At 36.7% G+C, this 24,742-nt stretch overlaps 1 protein-coding gene across 2 annotated transcripts; it reads left to right on the plus strand.

The window, feature by feature from the left end:
* The first annotated feature begins 760 nt into the window (after window positions 1–760).
* On the plus strand, window positions 761–24,120 carry LOC128879543 (pyruvate carboxylase, mitochondrial). Of its 2 annotated transcripts, XM_054128790.1 has the most exons (14): window positions 761–901; window positions 9,867–10,465; window positions 12,979–13,298; window positions 13,463–13,613; window positions 14,839–15,050; window positions 15,623–15,825; window positions 16,051–16,312; window positions 16,954–17,272; window positions 18,894–18,944; window positions 19,405–19,872; window positions 20,035–20,424; window positions 20,585–21,020; window positions 21,197–21,593; window positions 21,701–24,120. In XM_054128790.1, the coding sequence occupies exons 2-14, from the start codon at window positions 10,333–10,335 to the stop codon at window positions 21,947–21,949; spliced, it is 3,591 nt and encodes a 1,196-aa protein (XP_053984765.1). In that variant the 5' UTR covers window positions 761–901; window positions 9,867–10,332; the 3' UTR covers window positions 21,950–24,120. The 2 variants fall into 2 exon arrangements, with proteins under 2 accessions (XP_053984765.1, XP_053984766.1); XM_054128791.1 differs by lacking the exon at window positions 18,894–18,944.
* Window positions 24,121–24,742: the final 622 nt, after the last annotated feature.

A 24,742-nucleotide genomic window follows, 5' to 3' on the forward strand; every position in this document is an offset into this window, starting at 1 on the left:
ATCCTTGTACATAGAGTGCGCCGCGAAGGTTCTCCACGAGGTCGATACTTCAGTTCGCATGGCACCACTTTGCTTCAGATGTTAAGTCTACTCTGTACCGGAGATAGGCAACATTTGTCTTCTATTTGTTTTCGAGATTTTTATTTAGATACAAATTTTACGACGTGTTTTCAATAAGTACGTTTAACTCTTATAAATATCCCTCAGGGGCTGTAGTTATGTTTGATTATGACTACAGTACGGGCTTAGCGATCCCGAGGTACCCGAGCTACAGGGGGATCAGTGGGGGCCAAACAGACATGTAAAGGAATTAATGCAAAACAATGTAAATGTGATATAGAAAAAAAACACATGCGTGCAAGATTGGTGAATTGTAACAGCGAATCTGGACCAATAGGTACAGTAACCAATGTCAAACAGATTGTGAATGTAAAGTATAAATGATAACCATTTGTCGTTAACATAAAAATGATACAAAATTCCGTCGATAGGTCTCCGGTAACAGCTAATGGCTGCAGAGAGCTGGTCGCCATGTTTTGGAGCGAAAAAATCTTTAGGTTCAGCCGCTCCGTGAGCGCTCACAACACAGCTTAGTAAGCGGTGGGTTTCTGGATGCAACCATGATAAGCCTGACTGTAATCGAGTGTTCTGATAAGATTTTCTGTTGAACGTCAGCTAGATGACGCCACTCTCGATCGCCTGATAGAACACACATTTTGTGATTCGGTCGGACGTTAGGTTGGTATAATACCAATCGCGTTTGTCTCTATTTTCGTAGAGGTCGGACGCGTGTGTTCCTGAGAACAAGTCCGCGGTGCTGCAACGCTCCAAGTCGCTCAGTACGGCTTAGACTTCAGCCGGACGGGGTCGGGTCTATCTTGTCTTTGGCGTGTGCGATAACGTAAGTAGACGAATTACTGACTGAAACTCTTCGAATTTTCGTGTCATTTTGTCGTGTCACGTCGTGCATGCAGTGACGTCTTATTTAATTGTGACAAATACCATTCCGCGTGTTCATTTTTCGCCGCGACAATTAATTACCGACGATACACCGCGACTGTGCAAAGTGACAGACGAAATTGGCCCAGAAAATCGAACCTGTTCGTTTGTGGCGGTGTTATGAAATACAAGCGGAATTTTTAGTAATATCGTGTAGGCTCACTTAATTGTGCACCACCGGCAAAATTAATCTGCGAGTTACCAAATTAAGTACGCAGATTGTTCGCGTAAGCATTTTTTGAAACAATATGGGTTTCGACCCTCTGGTTTATGACTCGTTGGGTATACGAAATTATAACTTAAAACAGCGTTTCTCAATCTGAGGTCCTTTCAGAAGAAAGATATAAAAAAAGAAAAGAAATTAGTCTACAAAAAAAAAATATATATATATTATTACGTAGTTTTTAATAATTTGAAGGCAGATACAAGTCTACTAATTATTTAGCATATTTATTCGTTCTCAAGTTTATTTCCATAGTTATCGAGCTTAAGTTAGATAGTTCCAAAACAATTTAAATTGAATTAACATGTTTTAAACGTAATTATATTTTTGAAAAGAAAATAATTTTGAAACAACGTTGAAACGCAGGAATTGAATTGTATTCTGTGGGGAGGGGGTTGTTGTTGAAAATGTCCTGTCCGAAAGGGTCATTGAAGGGAGAAGAATGATACAAAATTTATATTCGAATAGATACAAAAAATATATTAATTCTTGTACACCGCAGTTGTGGCATTCTGTACCTCTTGTAAAAATAAGAATTAAAATAAAACTGCACGTGATTCTTTCAGATTAGTGTTGTTCGTTGTAATTATTTCAGCGTATGGCAAGCACGTGAACTATTGGCGCCACAGGGAGACGCGGAGAAGAAAATTATACAAGCATTTCTGAAAAATAATAAAAAAGTTTGCTCTGTGACGCGTGATTTATAAAAGCGTTAAAACAAAGGGATTTATTGGACTTTTCAGAAGATCCTAGATATGTATGGCGTTTTAATTTTAAAAATTGTGATGATCATAAACGTACAAGACACTAATAAAAATGTGGATCCTTCTTACAGAATAGGTTATTTTTGAAAAGAGGAATTGAAAAGTCTTATCATTTTGCAATCTAAAGCTTTGTTGGCGTGACTCCAGGCACGCGCCATTTAAATCTCAATCAGCTGATCCTGTGGATGCGCGCGCACGCGTTCTCACGCGAGGACACGTGTCCATGTGTTCGCATACGTAAGACTTTCAAATGCTTAGATCTCGATAACAATAATTTTACATTAAAAAATAATGAAGGTGTTTCTTTATTTATATTAATGCGAAGTATCTGTCTCGAGAAGGATTCTATATTTTTCGTAATTTCCTGTACAAACATTTTTACAAAAATGAAACCAGCAGGATACGTTTCAACTCAATGGTTGGAAAAGTTGAAACCTATTTTACAAATTTTAATCAAATTTTTTAGGAGAATCTCACGAAGAATAATACAATATGAAAATATTTATATTTATATTAAGAGTCGATATAAATGTTAAGAGCATATAAAGAATTCTCGAGATGTTTTTCTTTTCGTTGACATAGCTCGTTAATGTGCATATCGAATACCAGAATATCAAATGTTGTTTATTAGCCAAAATGCCGCTCAAACGGTTTCCTCCACATGACGTTTGAGACGATTACGTAATTAGTCTATGTATCGCTATGGTCGTTGATCTACAACGTCTCTCGATGTAGGGTCAAAGATCGTCATCTTCGATGTCAATATTAGTGATATACCGATGGTTCGATTTCTGATTCGTCGAGGTGCTCCATTGATTTCGTTGAAGGGTCTGATTCGCTTTCACTTGACGTATTCTTCTTATTTACGATTTTGAAAATATTTTAATCTACTTAAAATCGTAGTAAACTTTCGTTATCATTAAAAATTTTGAAATCTATTTAAAAATGTCGTAAAAATTTCTATTCTCATTATAAATTTATCAAAGTGGCAAATTATAATGGAAAAATGGAAAATTAGGAGCACAATGATTTTATTGTTCAGCTTGCCCAGTGATGATGTTTTTCTAGTCGAGAATATATGCATCGCTTATTACGTCAATGTAATCATGTCATTTATATAATCTGTTCCGTAACAAACGCCAGCATGATTTTCTTTATTTTGACCAAAAATCGGCTGAACGTCTTTGTTTCTTATCGAGCCACTTCGACTTCGCCACCTTATTTGCATTTGCATGCACGCGTGACGATGCGTCATTTGACACTTAACGTTCATTGTATTCGCTTCGAGTATTTTACGTTGCTTTAGTTGGTACATATGTTCGAATAAAAATTGATAGTTTATATGTACCCAAAATTCACTTCCCTTTTTTAAAAAGTAATTACATTGTCACTTTATTTATGAAAGTATTTAGATATAACCATTCTAAAAGTACGATTTTCCGAGATGTACAGCCGCTAATTTATTGCTATTTGACCTTGATTGACCTTAATTGACGTTGATTGACCTTGAACGACCTTGAGTAATAGGTCGTTGAACTCGTCCTTCGAATAGAACATGCCCTCTAAGATATACAGCTTCTACAACAACATTTGGACACTGTCTCATGGTCTACACTAATTAATACATTGCTGATGTTTATGCAAATTCATGTTTCTTCAGATATACATAATGAAGTGAATTGATATTTTATATATTTTTGAATGTTTACAAATTCTCATACATTTTTCCACATTTTCATTTGCCATAAATGTTCAAACTTGTGTTCGTCCTACGGAGGATATGTGTATCTTTGGCCTTGAAGGGACGAGTTAGGGTACTTCTCAGTTAGAAGTATCGATTAGGTTAACGCCCCTTTTTCAGGGGATGCAGAAATTGTAGACCACGGCTACAACGATCTTCAATACCGTTTTCGTCGACTTCGTTTTCGACATCTCGCGAGCTCGAAAAACTGATAAATCAGCTGTTTTTTAATCTCAACGACGCTTTTAATATGAACGATCGATATCTCTCCCTCCCCCCCCCCCCTCTCTCTCTCTCTCTCTCTCTCTCTCTCCCTTTCATTAAATCGCGTTTAATGGAGTTACGACATCCTTAGGGAATATAAGAATGATAATGCGACTTATGACGTCACACACGTTTCAACGATTTCAAGTATACGTGCATTCATAGTAAAACAGTGTTTCTCAATTTTGTTAGACTCGTGGTGCTTAGTATTAAGGTTTAAAAGTTAAAACTCTAGAAATTCTGAGAAACGCATTTGTAAAATAATTAATTTCCTATTTTAGTTTCTATTTTGTATTATATATTTTGAACTAGTTAATCCTAATCGTACTTGTACATATATATGGCTGACGGTTGATCGTACTACATACTTGTACTGCGTTGTATCGTAGCAACGTTCGCCTAACGAGGGCAGAGAACTACGAATGAGGTGACACAAGTTGGGATGACAAAGGTAGTCGCGTGTGAAGGCGGTTTATGATACACGTTGTTGCAAACAAAAATATGATTGTAGTAAAATTGAAGGTTGGGCTCCATACAGACAGTGAAAAGTGAATGCGTTGTATCGAACTTCAGCAATAGCAATAGCTGGGGACTATATTGCGGAACATAACTGTAACATTATGGTTTACTTTTGTTGCATTAAAATAAAAAAATAATTTGAAATTAAATTTCATAAGGCACACTATCGAGAAAATTCTTTTACACGCAGCCCTAAACGCAACTGTTTCTGACCACTGCTCTCGGATCGATACTTGTTTCGCAGTTTCCAGTAGCCAATTTACACCGTGACGCAATGATGTATCGCGTGTACTTTAATTGAAATTCAATCAGGACTGTTCAGCAATTTCGATTTTATGAAGACGTACAATGGTTGTAGTAGGGGTTGATTAATTAACGAGTCCCTCTGCATGGGGTAAAAATCATCGAATCGATTCTAAGCTGAATCTAAAATAACGTATTAAATTTACTACTCTTTATTTTGAATTGTAGCTGAATGGTAATCTACGATGAAGAGATAGACTCGTTGCAATTGTGCAATGTTTTCATTGATTATCGCTATCGGTTATAAACAGAAGAAATCAGAATCAACAAATATTCTACGTACTGAAGTGTTCTGCTTAAACAAGTCAGAATCTTTATATGTAAAGAAAGACAGTAACTATCTGATTAAAAATCGGTTCAAGTACATTAATACAACATGGTCCGCCATGCCGAATCGTTTGCAACGTTGTGCCATTTACTTTTCTGACAATTAAGGCCGAAAGAGGTCAGTGTTTGCAGCGAAGTTCAAAGGTTTGTAGTTCGGGAGATTATCCAGCAGACGTTCAGCAACTGCGTAATCGATATACATATAGACATACAATGAGTTTTTCGCTTCGTGTGGTTTCTAGGTTGGACGCGATTGCTCGCAGACTTTTTCCATAATCCTCGACAAACTGAACGGGCAAAACACCGAAGACTAGTCGTCTGCAATAAGTTTACTTTGAATATTATCTTTCAAGCAAATCTATGCAGTTTACAGGACAACATTTCTTTTGATTCAGGTTTAATAAAATTAATTTTTTTTTCTTAAATTATAAGAATACTAGGTACCATCGGAATACAATATAAAAATCTCGAGTATTGAATAATTATACTTGCATTATATAGGAATCCATTCTATGGAAATTACGCAGATATTTTGTTGCTGCGTCCGTGACGTAATCGAAGCAGAGTTGAATCGGTAATTTCACGAATCCGTACAGGGAATGAAAATATTTTTTCAAGCAGGTGAACTGAAACGCGACCTCCGCCGTTAGCATTTTATCGCTATATTTTACACGATTCCGACAGTCTAGCCACGCATTCGACAATTGAAAGATCCACGGGGTAATTTCGATTATTCTTTCATATACGTTATGAAATAATAATCGAACTCTGATTTCGTCATTGCGTACGCATCGAATAGAACGGTGGCGAAATTTGGATCTGGGCCCAGGGGTTGAAGTCGATGCTGCTCACTGTGTCACGTTTAATCAAACAGTTCTATGACACGCGATCAAGGCTGGCTAACGACACGTTTCAATGGCTCACTTTGTATAATAATACAATTTATATCTTACAGTGTGGTCTAGATGTAGCTAAATTACCCAACCTCGTTCGGGATATGAATTATTCCTTCACTGCAACGATTCTTATTTGGCCAAGTATTTTTCAATGTTCTTTGTTTCGTTCATTGCGAATAATGATTTAATCGTAAAAGTCCCGTCGATATCTTTTACTGACGGCTATAAAAAAATATTGAAAATCGAGTCACAATTGTCAGATTAATCGGTAACCATGATTGGTCAGTTTGCAGAGTATCGAATGATTCACGAAAAAAAGGTTTTGTTTGCAAAAGGTCTGATTTATTTCCCGAGTTGTTATATAATATTGCTTGTTGTTTACTTTGTTTGGAATTCGAAATATTCAGCGACTTCTTACGCAATAATTCGAACTCGAGGTACACAAAGTCGCTATGTTTGCCTTTAGATAAATGATGCGAACGATTTCTTTGCAATTTTCTTGGCAAAATATAAAATGCAATCTCACAGAGCAACTCTGTGCACATGTGTATTTTGGCAGAAACATCAGACTCTATTTCAGAAATGGCAAATCTGTTTCGTCGAGGTGTAGGTGGTGTAGTACCAAATTCCTTTACGTCGAAGTGAGGTTTTCATATTCTAGGACACCCTATACACGTGTTATACACGAAATAATTTTTTGTTTGTTTTTAAATCGAATGCGCGCGCATCTTTCTACCTGAGTCAAACATTCGCTGTCAATTTGCTTTCTTTTGCAATACGTTCTTTCGAGACCTGTTCGCTTAGGAGAGGGATTGGCAACCTTTCTGGCGACAAGAGTAAAAATTCCATTCTACAAAAAATGTTTCAAACGAACAACTAAACTTTAGGGACCACCTAATATATTAAATAAATGCAGAGCATATGTAAAATATAAAACTGTAATATATGCAACTAGTTATGCACAGAATATATATGTACGTACATATATGTATAATAATAGAACAGATACGTAAAGCGTATTCGTGAAAATGCGAGTTTAAAGAAGAAATACGTTTGCACGCATAAGGGAATTAAAACATGTTTTTGAATAGTTTTCATTGAACGGACGAGAAAAACGCAAGAGTTTCGTTCTATGTATGTATAAACCTGGACAATTTTCTCCAATTATCTCTGAGAAAATTGTCCAGCGTGATGTATTCCAAGCTGTTGACGCTACAGAAGCTATATATGTATTTAGTGAATATCGTACGTTTCAATAACCTCGAGTGTACTTATCAGTTCGCTGGATCCCAAGATGTGCGCAATCTAAGTAGCTCGCAACGTACTGTTGATCTATGTACGCCGCGCGTACACGTATTGCGTAAATCTTTCTGTCTGGTGTCGTCCAATCAGTATCACGTGGAAAATCTTAATGGGCTGCAGTGTAAAGCTGTTAAAGACTTTAATGAAATTATAAACCCAAGATCGAGATAGCGATCTTGATTTCGGCGTCAATTGGGAGGCAGTTTTTCATTCAGGAAACGTGGACAAGGTCATCGAAGAGGATTACGCAATAATCTTTGAGAGAACTACTAAGGTTCGAATGTCAGATATGTCTTAATGGGCTTCGGTTAATCGATTCGCGTCCTAAGCTTGCGTGAACGTTCACTAGTCTTGCTTACGTGACCAAAACCTTGCTTACACTCCACTGTAATTCAATTCAAATTTTACCTGCGATAGTGCACATGAATTATTTGTCATAAATAACGGTGAAATCGAAAGAAAAATATGTCGTATTTTCTAAATACTTTATTACTGATATTTTACACATTTTTTTCCATTCGTACATGCCCTCGTACATTCTCTCATACTTGCGCTCGCCATAAATGCATAAACATCCGCAGTCTAATGACGAACATTCGTACTATCGCAAAATTCCGTGAGCAACCATGACAAATATATTCGAGGAGACTTTAACCGCGTTTTATTTATTTGTAAGAGACGCGTATCGAATAAGAATATTAACTGCAGAGACGATTCGCGGATTCAAAGTACGCTACCGAAGGTCGTGGGACGAGTGCTTTCGTATTCAGATCTGTTCCGTCATTGTATTTAACTTGCAAATCAATCGAACGCCATAACTCCAAAATATTTTCGTACATAGGCGACGTTATCGGGTTACGAGTAACATTTGCTGATCTATATCGCTGCGGGCTATTCAAATTCTTCGTGACTCAAACTGTTCTACGTTTACAAAGCGACTTACGATTGATCTAATCAGGCTTTCGTCTGGTGCTGCTTTGCAAATATTTTCTTTTTCTACCAGAGCGTGTTTTGAGTGCACATGCTTTTCGTTATCCCTACGATGTAATTGTCTATTTTCAGATTTTGTCTTATTTCGTATTCATTAATTTTATTTCAATTTTTTCAATTTTTTTCTATTATATCAATTACTTCAATTTTTTCTTCAAAACATTTGAAAATAAACAAAAAAGAATTTTGAGACTCAATCTGACGACCAAAAGCACGAATGTAACGTGAAGATAATAGTAATCTAAACACTGCTATCGTTTTAACTGAACTGTCACATTATTATCGTCTTGCAGATTAGATTTTACGTATTACTACTACTTTTATTGATCCAAATTAAAATAGACCTGTGGATTTAAAGATGATATAACAATATTTTGTAATTATTTGACCTCGGTTTATATATCTTTGATATCTTATATATATATATTTTATCTGCGAAAATTAAACATTCTCAAGTACAACAAATTTGATTATATCAAACATCGATTGTTGCATAATCGAATACAGTATACTAAATGCTTTGATCACTAATTTCAGACGTCTTGAGTATTATATACCACAACTGAAACATGGAACTGTTAGATTGACGTCCTTTTAATCATTTTAACTAAAAATAAATTTTATTTCTAACGAATAGGGCCCAGAATGATTTTTTGCTGTAAGAATATTAGTTACAGTATTTTGCACTGACTTTGACAAACAGTACCAGCTGTGCATACGTTCAACCTAGTCATTGTTATCCCCAGTGGCCGATAACACGAAAATTCGTTCAACGAAACTGTTATTTTGTCTTCCTATCTTCTCACGATATGTTGTTCGAATGTACGATTTGTCGTCACGTTCATCAACCTCATCCGATGAACAAAGTCCACTCACGTTTGTCAACACTGTTTTTATTCATTTTCTTCTAAACTTCCCTCGGTCGAGTTAATCCGAATCGTTCGACAAAACCGGTTAAAAAATCGCTCACAAATACGCAAAACTACGATAATGAGCAATGAAACTTGGTTATCGTTTATCCGTAGTTATCGCCAGTACGCCGAGTTTGTCCTCGACTGAAAGCAGAGAAATCAGTTTAATAGCGATCCCTATAATATTGAATCGATTATGATTCAGCTGCTTTTATTTTACGAAAAGATATTTTCGAAGTGTGGGTCTCCGATTTTTTTGAAACTTTGCATACGTGTAGAACATTGAAAAATATTTCACACGTATCTTTTTATTTTGGACCGTTTTCGTCTTTAGGGGGGGGGGGGGGGGGGGAGCGACCCCTAAAAATTTCTAGTCCATTATAAAAATGTTGATTCTATTGTTAATACAACGAATGTTATAACATTGTGTTGTATAAAACTTTATATAAACTTTATTTCCTTCATAATTTTGCTGTATGGACAATGTTCATGTTGACAATCACCCTTTTCAAAGGGTACAAAAAACACTTTGTTCCGATTGAATCGCGTACAACGCTACACTCTGCGTATCTCTGTGCACAGAAGTGACAAGATTTGTTAAGCAATTGGAAATTTGGTTTGTTACAGGAACCCGAGAATCGCACCGCGCCGGACTAACGATAAGAAACGAATTGCAGCCCTATCGAACCATTGGAAATCGGTGAACCTCGCGCGGCAACAGGAACAAGTTCTATTCAGCGGTGTTCATCGATTAACAAAAAGTTGTTTTTTTACCGCGAAGTGATAATAAGGTGCTCGCCAAGAGGAAAGAGAGATATTTTTGTAACGAGTCGCAGAATAATTTAGTGACACGCGAAGATAAAAATATTTCACGCGAATATTCCGAGGCGTATTAAATATATGTAACGCGAGTGTCTTGAAAGAAGATCGAGTATTAAAAATACACGAGGAACACGGTTCTTCTCGAACGGACACGGGAAATATATTTTCAATAACCCGTTGCAAGTTTACGTTCGGAGAAAAAGTTCGTACCCGTGCAGTGCCGTCGACACGTTTCGGTAAAGGTGATAACCGTAACTAACATTGCCAAAAAATGTATTCCTCGCGAGCCAGAGTTGCGCTGATCAAGCACAGAAACGTGCTGCAAGTGTACAAAGTTGCATCGAGATTCTTTGGCAACGATGTCGAATTCAAGCCGATCAGGAGCGTCCTCGTCGCCAATCGAGGTGAGTTTTCACCAGTTTTTCTTAATAAATTTACCAGTAGCGTTTGGACATATAGTCACATTTAACAATTCTTTTCATTCTCATGACATTGCTATTATACAATATTTATTTTATAATATATACATTTTATCTTCGTAAACTAAGCATTCTAATTGTAAGAATAAACTGTAAATATAAAAAAGTTTCGTTTCAGCATCCCCTTTAAGCTGATATTTTTTTTTTAATTAATTTAACGAATATAAACATTTCTCCGAGCCCATTTGTCAAGAGTCAAAAGGTTAAAAGACAAAATTTGGTTCGATTATACAGAATATAACTATTCACGACCTCTGGCAGCCCTCGCGAACGTAAAAGGCGTAAATCACAAGAAGCAGACTTGATTTGTCGAACTAAGACGAATGATAACGCTCATTTAGTTGTGTCTGGCTTCGATAACGATATCCATTAATTTTCAATCAATGGAATAACATATCATCCCAGTATCGTCTTTTAGCGTCAGTTTCTACTTGGTGCAGCTTGCATGATAAAATCGATCCAAGTTTATTTTCCCCGTTAACACGTTGATCGCCGCGTCACCCACATGTGGACGACAGTGCTTTTTACTAAGGAACTAAATAGCATAATTCTGTAAAATTATAGAAAATTTAAAGAAAATTTGATCCGGTCAGGATTCATGAATTTCGATAATGTTTTAAAAGTGAATGCAACAATCGTTCGATTATGTATTCAGTCTCCAAAGATAACTTCTTTGGTATTTAGTACAGAACACGTTCAGGATCATAAATCTTACAGGTTCTACCTTCAAAAGCACTGTGTAATATTTTATGGAACAAGGCCGCGAGATGAATCAAACTGTGGTTTTTCTACTTTAGGATATAGCACTCAAGCGACCACTCTACTTAATTACATCGTATTCCTTAACATGAGTAACACGACTCGGGTGCATTCTTGTCTGGTGTATTTAATTGCAATGATATCTGTTACATTTCCAACGTACTTTCTGATTCCATGATTGAACATTACAGCCACGGATAGACAAACCTTAACGTGTATACAAAATTATGTATAATAATTTTGCATGAATCTCAACGTCGTAGTATAAAAATTTCATTGAACATTGGTTTTCAAAGTGAAGTAAATAATAAAAATCAGTATTGTATTGCCCTCGAGGAAAATGTTTCACGATCTCTGTTACAATTATAGTAGTATCGGTTCCATAAATAGAATCTAATCGCATTTATTTTATGTATGGAGATGTATTTTAATAGCATGAATTCCCTCTTCGGTTCACATGAGTCATTTCAGATAGACCTGTTTGACTACCTGTTGCTCAACATGAAAATAGTATTACGTTTGGAGGATTAATTCGAAAGCAATTTAATTTAAAGGTAAACAAATTAATCACGCAGAAAATGACCAGTCGAATTCCTCGAAGAGATAATCGTTAACATCACAGAATCGACTACTGGATTGCGGATAAGCAAATATTTGTCTCGATAGAACACTATCAATACCGAATGATGATAATAATCTTGCAGTTTCAAATAACCTACATTATTTATACATAGAAACTTACTGACAAAAGTATTCACCCACGCGTTTGGATTACCAAGAGAGGTTCATTCATTGTAATATAAACTTTATTTCGAGAATAAAATAGAAATACATTATTTATCTCAATTTTAATTTTACATAGGCAGACAGTTAATACAAGTATCATAAAAATCCATTAAAATTAATTACAACGATGCTTGCCATGACTAGCTGCATTTTTAATTTGGTCTTTCAACTCACGAGCATCAATTCTAATTTTACACAGGGTTATTCGTGACATAAAAGATTGTAATAAATTCTTGTGGAGGTTGTTTTCGAAATAAAAAAAAAATGTCACATGAACACGGATCTTATTCCGTGTACTTATATAACTGCAGCAGACCAAAGTTCTGTCATAATAATTATAATCTCTATGTGTATAGCGGCCTTCAAAGAATCAAGCTGGTGTACATTGAAGTAACATTGCACTAAACACGACAACTTTAGCATATTTCAAACAACGAGCGATGCTGTTCCGTAGGATGACACGAAAGTTGGAATACGTTGACTTTGTGTTCAAGTGACGCGAAAATTACCAAGCAAAATTCGATTATCTTATTGTCATTGAGCGGAAAAATATTTACAAGTAGAGCGTCGATCTCTGGACACGTACACGATTGATAATAAACAGATAATATCACAATGTTACAAGTAAATACCGATTGGAAAAATACAATTTTTCGATACGTAGATTATACTTGTGCGTAATCGAATATGTATATCAGTAATTACAAAACAATAGAGATAGGTATTGTTAGAAAATGATTAGACTGTATAATATTATGTATATTGTGAATCATTGAAAATGAAAAATATTAGATTTAACTACATGTCCAAACCCTGTCGGTCGATAAAGCGTAAGGGTGGAAGAATTCGTAGACAATTTCCTTGACAAAGACAATTTTATGTGTTTATTTCAGGTGAAATCGCTATTCGCGTGTTTCGAGCATGTAACGAACTTGGAATTCGCTCTGTGGCGATCTACTCGGAACAAGACAAGATGCAGATGCACAGACAAAAGGCAGACGAGGGTTACGTGGTGGGCAAGGGACTTCCACCTGTTCAGGCTTATTTAAATATTCCAGAAATCATAAGAGTCGCAAAAGAAAACGACGTCGACGCTATTCACCCAGGTTACGGTTTCCTCTCTGAGCGATCAGATTTTGCACAAGCGGTAATCGACGCTGGGATCAGATTCATCGGTCCCAGTCCGAAAGTCGTACAGCAAATGGGAGACAAGGTATACAACAATCTCTACACCTAAATAGTATGCTTCAGAATTTTATTTTTCAATAAGAAATACATAAATTATATAGTATATAGGAGAAACGAAATCCTAAAGCCGAATTTTAGTAAACCTTTTACATTGATCGACAATCGTTGTCTTTTGTAACAAATCATTAGGTAGCTGCACGTCAAGCTGCGATAGGTGCTGGAGTGCCAATTGTTCCGGGCACAGATGGACCAGTGACCTCGTCCGACGAAGCTGTGGAGTTCTGCATGAAACATGGACTTCCAGTCATTTTCAAAGCCGCCTACGGGGGCGGAGGAAGAGGTAGCGTGTTTTAACGTTAATTGCCTATATAACGAACAATTATAGTTTAGGGTAACGCAGTTTGTGCGTGTTTTCTGATACAAGTATTCCTTTCTTGCCTTGAATTATGAAATTATTCAGAATTAAAGAATAATAGCTGGCATACTTAATTTACATGGGACCAAGAGCGTGAAGAGATTAAAAATCTTCGTAAATCTAGCATTAGAATGAATCGGAAATTGAGAATAAACCATATTGCCAAATGTGTATTGCGTGTGTTAGTGTTATGATCGACATAATTTATGATTAAACATAGCAAAAGAAACGAATATCCTACATTTTTGTTTATGATTGTTTTCAAAGATATTTTACCCGAAGTGTATTAATGAAAAGTCGTCCTAAATATTTAAAGCAATTATTCGCATTTATTATGTCGTGATTTTCTGAAGTTTGTCGAAGGCTACCTGCAGTTGCTTCACCTGATGTGCATTTTCTACCTCGAATTAAAAAGTAGGTTAATGCGCTAGACGCATAATGTCGCATGTACACGGTTCTGTATTTTTAGCTTCTTTTTGTTTCCGGTTTCTTTTACACCGATGCACATTCACAAAGGAAAATTCTAGTTGTCAGAAATACTCCGTAATAGATTGCCATTCAGCTTAACCAGTCCACTTTAAAAATTAGGAAAATATATTTAATGATCGCATCAACAAGCCATCCAAGATGGCTAACTTTTCGTTAAATAAATTTCTTTGCGTGTATATACTATGTACTAAATATTACAATGTATTAAAGTGTTTATTATAATATACATTAATATTTCACGAACATGTAATACGAAATGTACTGTGCAGACTATTACAAAGTATTCGTTTCCCATTTTCATTCGTTTAAAAAAGTTCCTACGAGTTTTCACAAAATAATAAAGAATAATTTCATTACAATACTCTACATACACATTTAAATCTCGACAATAACTACATCATTCATTAGGAATTCTAAACCTTGACACGGTGACGCAAATTGCGACCTGGATTTCTTGTTTAACATGTTTAACAATTATAATAACGATTTAACCCGGTAAAGATGAATTTTCTTTGAAATTGTAGTAAATACATTCATAAAGAAAAGTTTAGTTAATGGAAATCCTTAAATGTGCCACGCAAGATAAAATGGACTTTAATGGTATTCTTCTACAGTTATCGCGTAATACGTGGATTACTAACTAGTTGATATATTTTTTCAGGTATGAGAGTCGTGAGGCAGATGGAGGAAGTGCGAGAAATGTTTGAACGTGCCATGTCGGAAGCAGCAGCAGCTTTCGGAAACGGAGCCATGTTCATTGAGAAATTCATCGAGAGACCGAGGCACATCGAGGTCCAACTATTGGGCGACAAAGCTGGCAACGTGGTTCATCTTTATGAACGCGATTGTTCCGTACAACGTCGTCATCAAAAGGTCAGTACACGATGGGGGCTAAGTACCTTTTAATTAAAGTCGTTCACAAACTCCCTTATTTCTACCACTTTTGTTACACGAATACAATCTTGTTACATGATATCTTAATCAAATCAAGCATTTTAATTTGATTCGAACCTAAGCGCACCCGAAATGTCAACGTGAACATTTTCTAATAGATAATTTACTCTTATTCGCAAAGTTTTCCAGGCGCCTCATTGAATTCTTTTTACTCCAAATAAATAGCTGCAATGAAATTATCCACGTATTCGAATTGAATAATTCTACATGAATCGATTCTCTTTTACTCGTACTTTTTCATGTAGTTTCAACTGCCTCCACGTGTATATTTCTCACAGAACGAGGCCAACGTTGCGAATGCTCAGAACGCGCGCAGTTAGAAAATGCCTGAACGAAAACATCCACTCGTTAAATCATCATCGACGCGTTACGTAGAGAACAAAGTGGACCCCGCAAAAGTCATTTAGAACAACGACCTCGTTTCCGTCGCGGTAAATAGCCGACCGTGAAATGTATTCTAAGCGCACTGACGATTATAATGTAATTTTTAGGTCGTTGAGATCGCACCTGCGCCAAAGTTAGATCCAGCGACTAGGAATAAGATGACTGACTATGCTGTAAAATTGGCGAAGCACGTCGGTTATTCGAACGCTGGTACCGTCGAATTTCTGGCCGACGAATCCGGAAACTTCTACTTCATTGAGGTCAATGCTAGACTTCAAGTGGAGCACACAGTCACTGAAGAAATTACTGGGTAATTAAAGTTTTGTATCCGCAACCTTGTTGAGGATTTCTATCAGCAAATATCTAAGAAAAGAGATAAGAACTTTCATTTACGCAAAACGTACTCTAAAAATACGTAGAAATGTTGTTTAATTATTTCTTCTTCTGAAATTTATTAATAAAATAAATATATGCAATTTCATTTCGAATTAAATAAAACAATTGAAACAATTAAAGAGAAACAAAATTGTTACAGAATCGACTTGGTGCAATCTCAAATTCGCATTGCCGAGGGTATGACCTTACCCGAACTGGGTATGACACAGGAGAAAATCATTCCTCAAGGTTTCGCCATACAATGTCGCGTGACCACGGAAGATCCTGCGAAGAACTTCCAACCAGACACAGGAAGAATCGAAGTGTTCCGTTCTGGTGAAGGTATGGGCATTCGATTGGATAGCGCGTCTGCGTTTGCTGGAGCCATAATTTCACCTTACTACGATTCTCTTCTCGTCAAGGTAACGTAGAATGTAAACTTGCGTATAGAATCGAACTTGGCTGTAGCGAGAATCAAGAAACTTATTTTTATGTATAGTCTAGGTTAAAGCTTAGTATCTCGAAGCACTGTTCATTTTTAATTTTATCATTTTTCGAAGCTCGGGGTGTTTAAAAATTGAAAAATGAATACAATATTTATTAAACACAATTATTCCAGAAACCAAAACTTTTCGTTCCTTTGGTGTCGACATCGCCTTTACGCAAAGTAATGCATTTTTCAACGTTTCCAACTGTGAAGTTCTTTTGCTCTTGCCTCATAAATATTCATTCTCTTCCTCGATGATCGAAAGTCATCCTCAACTGGTTTCCTGTTTAACATAGGCACAGACATATAACACATATACATAATCCAACCTTAAAAGTCCTATTACCCGAATGTTTAATCGAACACAAATGTTTCATTATGTCGGAGATATTAAGTTTGAATTGTTCCAATCGATAGCTATTGAAATAGATAGAAAAATACCTCACGATTATTCGATAAATACCTCGCTATTCAAAATTCAATTTTCAGTTTCAGATTCACCTCTGTTAGATCACCCCGTAACTGGACCGGTAATTTGCTTGCGGTATTAATACAAAACGCGTCTTTTATTTTCAGGTAATCGCCCACGCAGCCGACCTACAGTCATCCTGCGCGAAGATGAACCGTGCCCTTCGCGAGTTTCGCGTCCGAGGTGTAAAAACAAACATCCCGTTCTTGCTGAACGTGTTGGAAAATCAGAAATTCCTCAACGGGAACGTCGACACTTACTTCATCGACGAGAATCCGCAGCTCTTCCAGTTCCAGCAGAGTCAGAATCGTGCCCAAAAATTGCTCAACTACTTGGGCACCGTCCTCGTGAATGGTCCAAGCACGCCGTTGGCAACTGGAGCAAAACCAGCAGAAATTAAACCCCACATTCCCCAAGTTGCTCGAGGTATGGTATCGAAGCTTCGATCAAGAACAATTTTTCTCGCGTTTATCCGCGACGTCGTAGTCGAGTTTCGAATATACTCTTTCTCTGGGCTCGTGACGAACGTGATTGGGTGCAATTGTGATATAAAAAGCACACGGAGGACTGCTTTTCATGTAACAGTTAGCGAATTGGGTTCGACTTCATTTATCGTGCGTATTGGGGTGTCTACACTACCGACGTCTGTGTGGCAATGTGTTTATTAAACTTATTGTATTCATGGAACACTGACAAATCGACGTAGAAGGGAAAAATAATTTATTGATATAATTACAAATATAGTATAGTAGTGTCCATCGGGTTGAGACTTGATCGACATTGGGTGAACAAGGGAAAGAAATGATCCTTCGTAATGAAGATAACAGTTTTAAGTATACGATTTTTTTTAACCATTTTTATAACCATTAATATGTATTTTATTATACTTGGACTTACGTATAATTTATAAGATTTTTTATGAAATGTCAGTTTTCCATGGAACATGTAGTTTTAGAAGCACTGATCTAAATCATTTTAACCTTTTGTGGTCCCGATACAAAGTATCATTAAATTGTTTGTGTCATTTAACTCAGATTTAACAGGAATCTCATACGAAATAACATTATTTCATGGAGAATCATCACCTTCGTGGCAGTATCATAAATTATTAATAACTTGCAATTTGTACCTATTGAGAGCATTTGAGAAAAGTAGATCTCAAAAGGTCAAGCGTCATATTTCAAACGATACGCTTAGAGTTTGTATAAATATTTGTTTAAACACAACTTTTACTTATCGTAAAACTCAATAATATCATGTAATAACAATCTCTAACTACATTGTTACATTCATAATTCAAACTGATACTTAAATCACATTATGAAATAATAATTAATTCAAAATTAATGGCGTTCATTCATCAAGTTTTTCATGTCAATTTTTCTTGTAAATTTAGTTTTGCAATTCCAATTTAAATATTCTATTGGTTCCAATTTTAATTATTCCTAAATTGTTCGTCTAGAATGTAGAAAATAGATTTATGAATTATAACGGAGTAGTCAAAATTTGTTTTACAGTAAAAAAGAAATGATATGTTTAGAATTTCAAGTATGTTGCCAGAACGAATCGCGGTAGACACCCTATTAACTTGATAAAATAATTTTTCATGCTTTTTCATTGGGTTCGGTATCAATTACAATGGGTTTACATTATGTGACATCACTGCTGGTGTTTTCAAAATTTTACGACAACGAAATTCCATTAAACGAACACATATATTTCATATTTGTACACGTAACCATAAAATTCATTATTTTTTAACACGGCATGGTATTTTAGGTTTTTTAGATACTATAATTTTATGTTTTTATTCGGACATGGTTCGATGGAATATATTTGTAATGTGAAATTTTCCTCTTTGTGTTTATTAATTTGTAACATCCACTCGACTAGAGGGTTCTATAGTTCAAAGTGTTATTTCTCTATCACGTACATCCTGTTAAATAACTATCTCCGTCTTTTGTTTTTATAGATATAATGTACCACTGGTAATTATATCTTATTGTTTATCGCATGCTTTTATCTTTTCGTTTGGCAATTTTTTTAGACTTTGCTAAGCTTGCAGCTGCAGCAGAGAACGTTGATACAGACTTGCCAGGTATGCCTACGTTATATTGTTTCACTCTTACGTTATTTTAAGAGACTTAATTTTTACTTTGCTTTAAGAGACTTCATTTTTACTTTGATAATGCAAGTTACGACACAATTGAAGTTTGAGCAAAACGACTAAAATTTTACAAATTAACAACTGGCGCTTTCTAGAGTTTTAGTTGGTTTCAATTTAATTCTTTTTTAAGTAGATTAATGGTCAATTTATGAAAACGAAATAAATTTGTCTCGAGCATCAAAGTGAACTTTCATTGTAATATGCGCGAGAGATTTTCAAATGGAGTTTATTTTGTGCATGTCTCGTAAAATAAAGGTAACGGATATTTTCTGTCGGGCTCTATTCTCTTTCAGAATCTCCGCGCCTACGCTCACTAATAACTGCATGCGGGGATCGTCCAGAATTTCTCCAAGCTTCAAATTTTCAAACAGAATTTCCACGAATTTTCTAGAGCTGAAGGAGCCACCGAAAGGCTTTCGCCACATATACAAGGAGCAAGGCCCGGAAGCGTTCGCGAAGGCCGTCAGACAACACAAAGGATTGCTTCTGATGGACACCACTTTCCGTGACGCCCATCAATCTCTCCTGGCCACTCGTGTGAGATCGTACGATCTGCTGACGATCTCGCCCTTCGTCGCCCAGAGCTTCAACAATCTCTATTCTTTGGAAAATTGGGGAGGTGCTACGTTCGACGTCGCCTTGAGGTTCCTCCACGAGTGCCCTTGGGAACGTTTGGAGGACATGAGGAAAGCCATACCGAACATTCCCTTCCAAATGCTCCTCAGGGGTGCCAATGCTGTCGGTTACACCAACTATCCGGACAATGTTGTCTTCAAGTTCTGCGAGCTGGCTGTGCAGACTGGGATGGACGTCTTCAGGGTGTTCGACTCGTTGAATTATCTACCAAATTTGATCGTTGGTAGGTGTAAACATTTTGAATTGCAACAGTGAAATGTTTCTATTAAGAATATAATGGGGACTCTAGGAGTACTATTTTAAAATCCTAGAGTCACTTTAGAAAGATCGAACGTATATGTATTGTATATATAATGGAAGTAAACGTAATCGTGGTATTGTTCAGGTATGGAGGCAGTAGGCAAAGCAGGCGGTATCATCGAGGCCGCAATTTCGTATACGGGAGACGTCAGTGATCCAACCAAGACTAAATACGACCTGAAGTATTACACGAATTTGGCGGACGAGTTGGTGAAGGCGGGAACTCACGTGTTGTCGATTAAAGATATGGCGGGTCTCCTGAAACCGAAAGCCGCCAGATTGCTGATCGACGCGATCAGGCAGAAGCATCCTGACGTGCCACTGCACATTCACACTCACGACACCGCTGGAGCTGGAGTGGCATCGATGTTGGCTTGCGCGGAGAGCGGAGCCGATGTTGTTGACGTTGCCGTTGACAGTATGTCTGGAATGACCAGTCAACCTTCCATGGGTGCCGTGGTCGCAGCTCTTATTGGTAAGATAATCTAATACAATTTTTGTCTCGGGATAAACATGTTGCAAGCACATGGTGCTTCGTTTTTGAATAATTAACCAAAACCACTGATAAAATTCTCATTAGCTCAATTTAATTTATATGCACATCAAATTTCTAACAATATTTTCACGAATTACAGGAACGCCGAACGATACCAAATTTGATCTCAGAGATGTTTCGGAGTACTCTGCATATTGGGAACAAACCAGAACTCTATATGCTCCGTTCGAGTGCACCACCACGATGAAATCCGGAAACGCAGACGTCTACTTGAACGAAATTCCTGGAGGGCAGTACACGAACTTACAGTTCCAGGCCTACTCTCTCGGTTTGGGTGAATTCTTCGAGGATGTCAAGAAAGCCTACAGAGAAGCCAACATGTTGCTCGGTGACATCATCAAAGTTACTCCAAGTTCGAAGGTTGTCGGCGATCTGGCTCAATTTATGGTCCAGAATAAGCTCAAGGCTGACGACGTCCTGAACAAGGCTGAGGAATTGTCCTTTCCTAAATCCGTTGTAGAGTTCCTGCAAGGTGCCATTGGTGAACCCTACGGAGGGTTCCCTGAGCCTCTCAGGTATCTCTATTTGATTTTATTTCATCAATTTTTAGCTCTTTTCGTATTCTATAATATATTCTATGCAATACGGAATGCTAATCAATAATTAAAAAAAGTTTTACTTGTTGATAATTCTAAGGGTATGCAACTCCTAAGTTAAGCATCTCTGATACCAATTTAATTTCACGTTGCAGATCGAAAGTACTGAAAGACATGCCCCGGATAAAGGGAAGGCCAGGTGCAAGTTTGGCACCATTAGACTTCGACGCATTGAAGTTGAAATTGCAAGAATCTCATCCAACCGTCACGAACAGAGACGTCATGTCCGCGGCTCTCTACCCCGAAGTTACGAACGAGTACCTAACATTTAGAGAAGACTTTGGACCAGTGGACAAACTCGAGACCAGGTTCTTCTTGACGGGGCCAAAGGTTGGCGAGGAGTTCGACGTAACGATCGCGAAGGGTAAAACCTTGGCGTTCAAAGCGTTGGCCGTCGCTGAAGATCTCACGCCTCAGGGAGAACGAGAAGTGTTCTTCGAAATGAACGGACAACTCAGATCTGTGTTCATTAAGGATAAGGAAGCCGTCAAGGTAAAATTATAGTCGATATTTGTAAATAAAAAAGTCAAATTGATGTGTATTTATTCTCGACATGTATGTACTTGAAAACAACGTTCTTCTGTATTCTGTGAATTCAGGAGCTTCACGTGCATCCAAAAGCTGCCAAAGGTGACAAAAACCAAATTGGAGCACCCATGCCTGGCACAGTCATTGACATCAGAGTGAAAGTAGGCGACACGGTTGAAAAGGGTGCACCATTGGTGGTCCTTTCGGCCATGAAAATGGAGATGGTGGTGCAGGCGTCGAAAGCAGGGAAGATCAAAACGCTGGATGTCTCTCAGGGAATGAGATTAGAAGGAGACGATCTAATTTTGACCCTCGAATAGATCTTTCAACTTCGCCAGACTGGAAGGTCTCCGACGCCACGCCGTTGTATACATTCTTGAAGCGAGAGTCCATTTTGTTTAATTGATAATAGCTGGACGCCATTGCTACTTGTATAAAAATAAGTCTTACTCGTCTTAGAATTCGTAGGAAGTGGAAAATGTATATATATACATATTCTAGTTTTAACCAAGGAATCGAAATTTCGTCCTTTTTTTATATATATTTTTAAGCAATTTTTTGTTTTCTTTTGCAGAAAACATTGTTATCGTTCCTACCCGCTTAGAATAATATCTTAATGTGATTCCTTATTTTTTTATGAATCAAATGGTGTCGAACTGGCTTTCGACGACAGCGAAACGTTTACGTTTTAGAATCGTTTACGTGTCGCAATATTGGAAGATCGTTGTTTGACGACTTCTAAAATTCCAAAGGATAGAGAACAGAAAGGAGAAGTCGAGAATCGTTTTATGATAAACCGAAGACAGATTTACTATTCCCCGTTAGAAATTTAAAGGATGAAAGGCTTGTTTAATTAAACAAAAATGTGGCTCTTGTCATAAACGAAGATGGTTACGCATAAGCATAGACATTAATTGCAAATGAACACAACGAACGTCCCATTAAAAACTTCATCGCGTTGTGTATCAATTGGTGAAACAATTTTTTTGCGAGATCGTTGAGAACAACGTTTTGTAATATATTTTTTATTCCGTTCGATTTTAATCATTCGCCAAGAATCATTTTTTTTCGCGCCGATCATTTACTTAGTATTTAATGTAACGTTGCGAGGGCAAACTGGTCTCTTTCTCGTGATTCGCGGAGAATGTGATCGTTGTACATTAATTTTTAACTAAAACTTAAACACGGCTATCCAGCCGGGCAGCCGGCAACTGTGTTCACATTCGACGATTGCTGCTGAATCGAAAATTTCAATGTTCAAGCAATTTTCGAACGATGCAAGCGCAAATTTTTATACCAAATAGATTCCAAACTGTTGAAATATACCGTGGTGAAAGTTGCAAAATTTTTGATGAATTGTACAAATTGCTGATTGTAACTTTTAATGTGCAATCAGTTTTTGAAACGCTCTGCCCGTTAGATCTAAGTCGAGAGAAGGTCGAGCAAGAGAAACCAATCGAAAGTCTCTAGACGTACAAAGTAGCTGAAAGGAATGTTCAATATTTTGGATAGTGGATCGATATGAAATCTAACGAACAACATTGGTGTATAGGAACTCGTGATTTGTGTTTGTTGTGCAATAGTTTCGTACGAAAGAATAGTGGCAGACTTATTTACAAAGAGGTCGTGAGTTTTAATTCAAACGAGTGTAACGATCCGTTGGTATCAGTGTTCAGAAAATGACAATGGATAGGACGTGGAGTAATTTATATAGTACACGATGTTTGATGTAATTGATTTACAACATACGAAACATTATTATTTTCTAACAACTTGACATGCTTTTCATGCTTCTTTTCATCCAAATTTACACAAATTTCAATATTACGATTCGTATAACTGAGCATAATTTGTACATTCATTTCAAAAATCGTTTCGTTTTTTTTTTGTTTTTTTTTTATTAATTGTAGACGAGCACAATATAGGGAACAAAAGTAATGTAATAATTTATTTAAAAAACGATTTTGTACATATTAATTTTTAAACCACTAGAAATAAACAGGAATCTGACGACGATTAAAGCAGGATTGCAAAGAATTGAATATACATATAATCGTACTGATTTCGAGAGTGTGCCAAAAGCTGCGCAACGAATGTCCGAACGAGCTGAATTCACGATGTAGTTGTACATATAAATATATACAGCGTGTATAGGTATATAAGAAGTGATAATGTTTCTCCTTTGTTTGCATTTCAAAGGACTGTACAATTGACATAAAGAAATCTACGAGCGTTGAACGTTGCGATTATTGCAATCTCCGCACCAATGTGCATCTAAACAATGTTCGCAAACTATTTATGTAGATATTAAAGTTTAACGAATGCAATTCCATTTGTACGGAGTAAGAGGACCAAATGCAAAAGTGGTTTTAGACTAAGCGCGCCAGTTGTTTCCTTCCGTCCCTTTCTCTCCCCCTTTGGAAAGCAAACGACGGATCAAAATTGGAAGAATTTAATTGTTTGTTAAATACACGTGAAAGAATGACCACCATGTTTCGTTAACATATGTTTTAACCTCTGGAAAAACGTTTAGCAAATAAAAATAGAAGAATCAAAATATAATGCATATTAGGTGCGACACAATAAAACTCAATTTTAAAAACACACCATCATCATTCTCTCCAATGAACATGCTGCACACTTTACTATGCTAACCAACCAGCATTTAAGTAATGAATGGGATGCATCATCGCCTCAGAACAATGAGCAGCACCATTATTGTTAATAATTATACTTTACTATTCATTAAATTTATTATAAGAGCATATAGGCAAGCTAATGGACACGAATTCGGTATCGCCATCTAGCGGCGGCGACCGAACTAATTTTTCACATGTATTCACATTTTTTTACCTTTCTCTGCATATTCATATAATTTTACATCCTAATTATTATAATTCAACATTTAATTGTTGATTTGTACACTAATAATTGCCTAATATCAAGTATTTTTAAGTAAATGAAAATACCGACAGAGGGGGCGCCATCTCTCGGCGAATCGCCCAAGTTTGGCGTGAAGTAGTTTCTAGCTTTAGATGCTAGATGGCGCTACCAAAGACGGAAATGTTCAAAACATAAATTCTCTACTTTTCTTTGCATACAGATATAATTTT

This window comes from Hylaeus volcanicus, chromosome 7, assembly GCF_026283585.1.
Source record: "Hylaeus volcanicus isolate JK05 chromosome 7, UHH_iyHylVolc1.0_haploid, whole genome shotgun sequence".
NCBI lineage: Eukaryota > Metazoa > Arthropoda > Insecta > Hymenoptera > Colletidae > Hylaeus > Hylaeus volcanicus.

Coding starts and splice junctions, on each gene's coding strand:
- LOC128879543 (XM_054128790.1), top strand. CDS start 10,333: ATGTATTCCTCGCGAGCCAGAGTTGCGCTGATCAAGCACAGAAACGTG. Junction 13,614..14,838: donor CTACGGGGGCGGAGGAAGAG/GTAGCGTGTTTT, acceptor ATATTTTTTCAG/GTATGAGAGTCGTGAGGCAG. Junction 15,826..16,050: donor GTCACTGAAGAAATTACTGG/GTAATTAAAGTT, acceptor AAATTGTTACAG/AATCGACTTGGTGCAATCTC.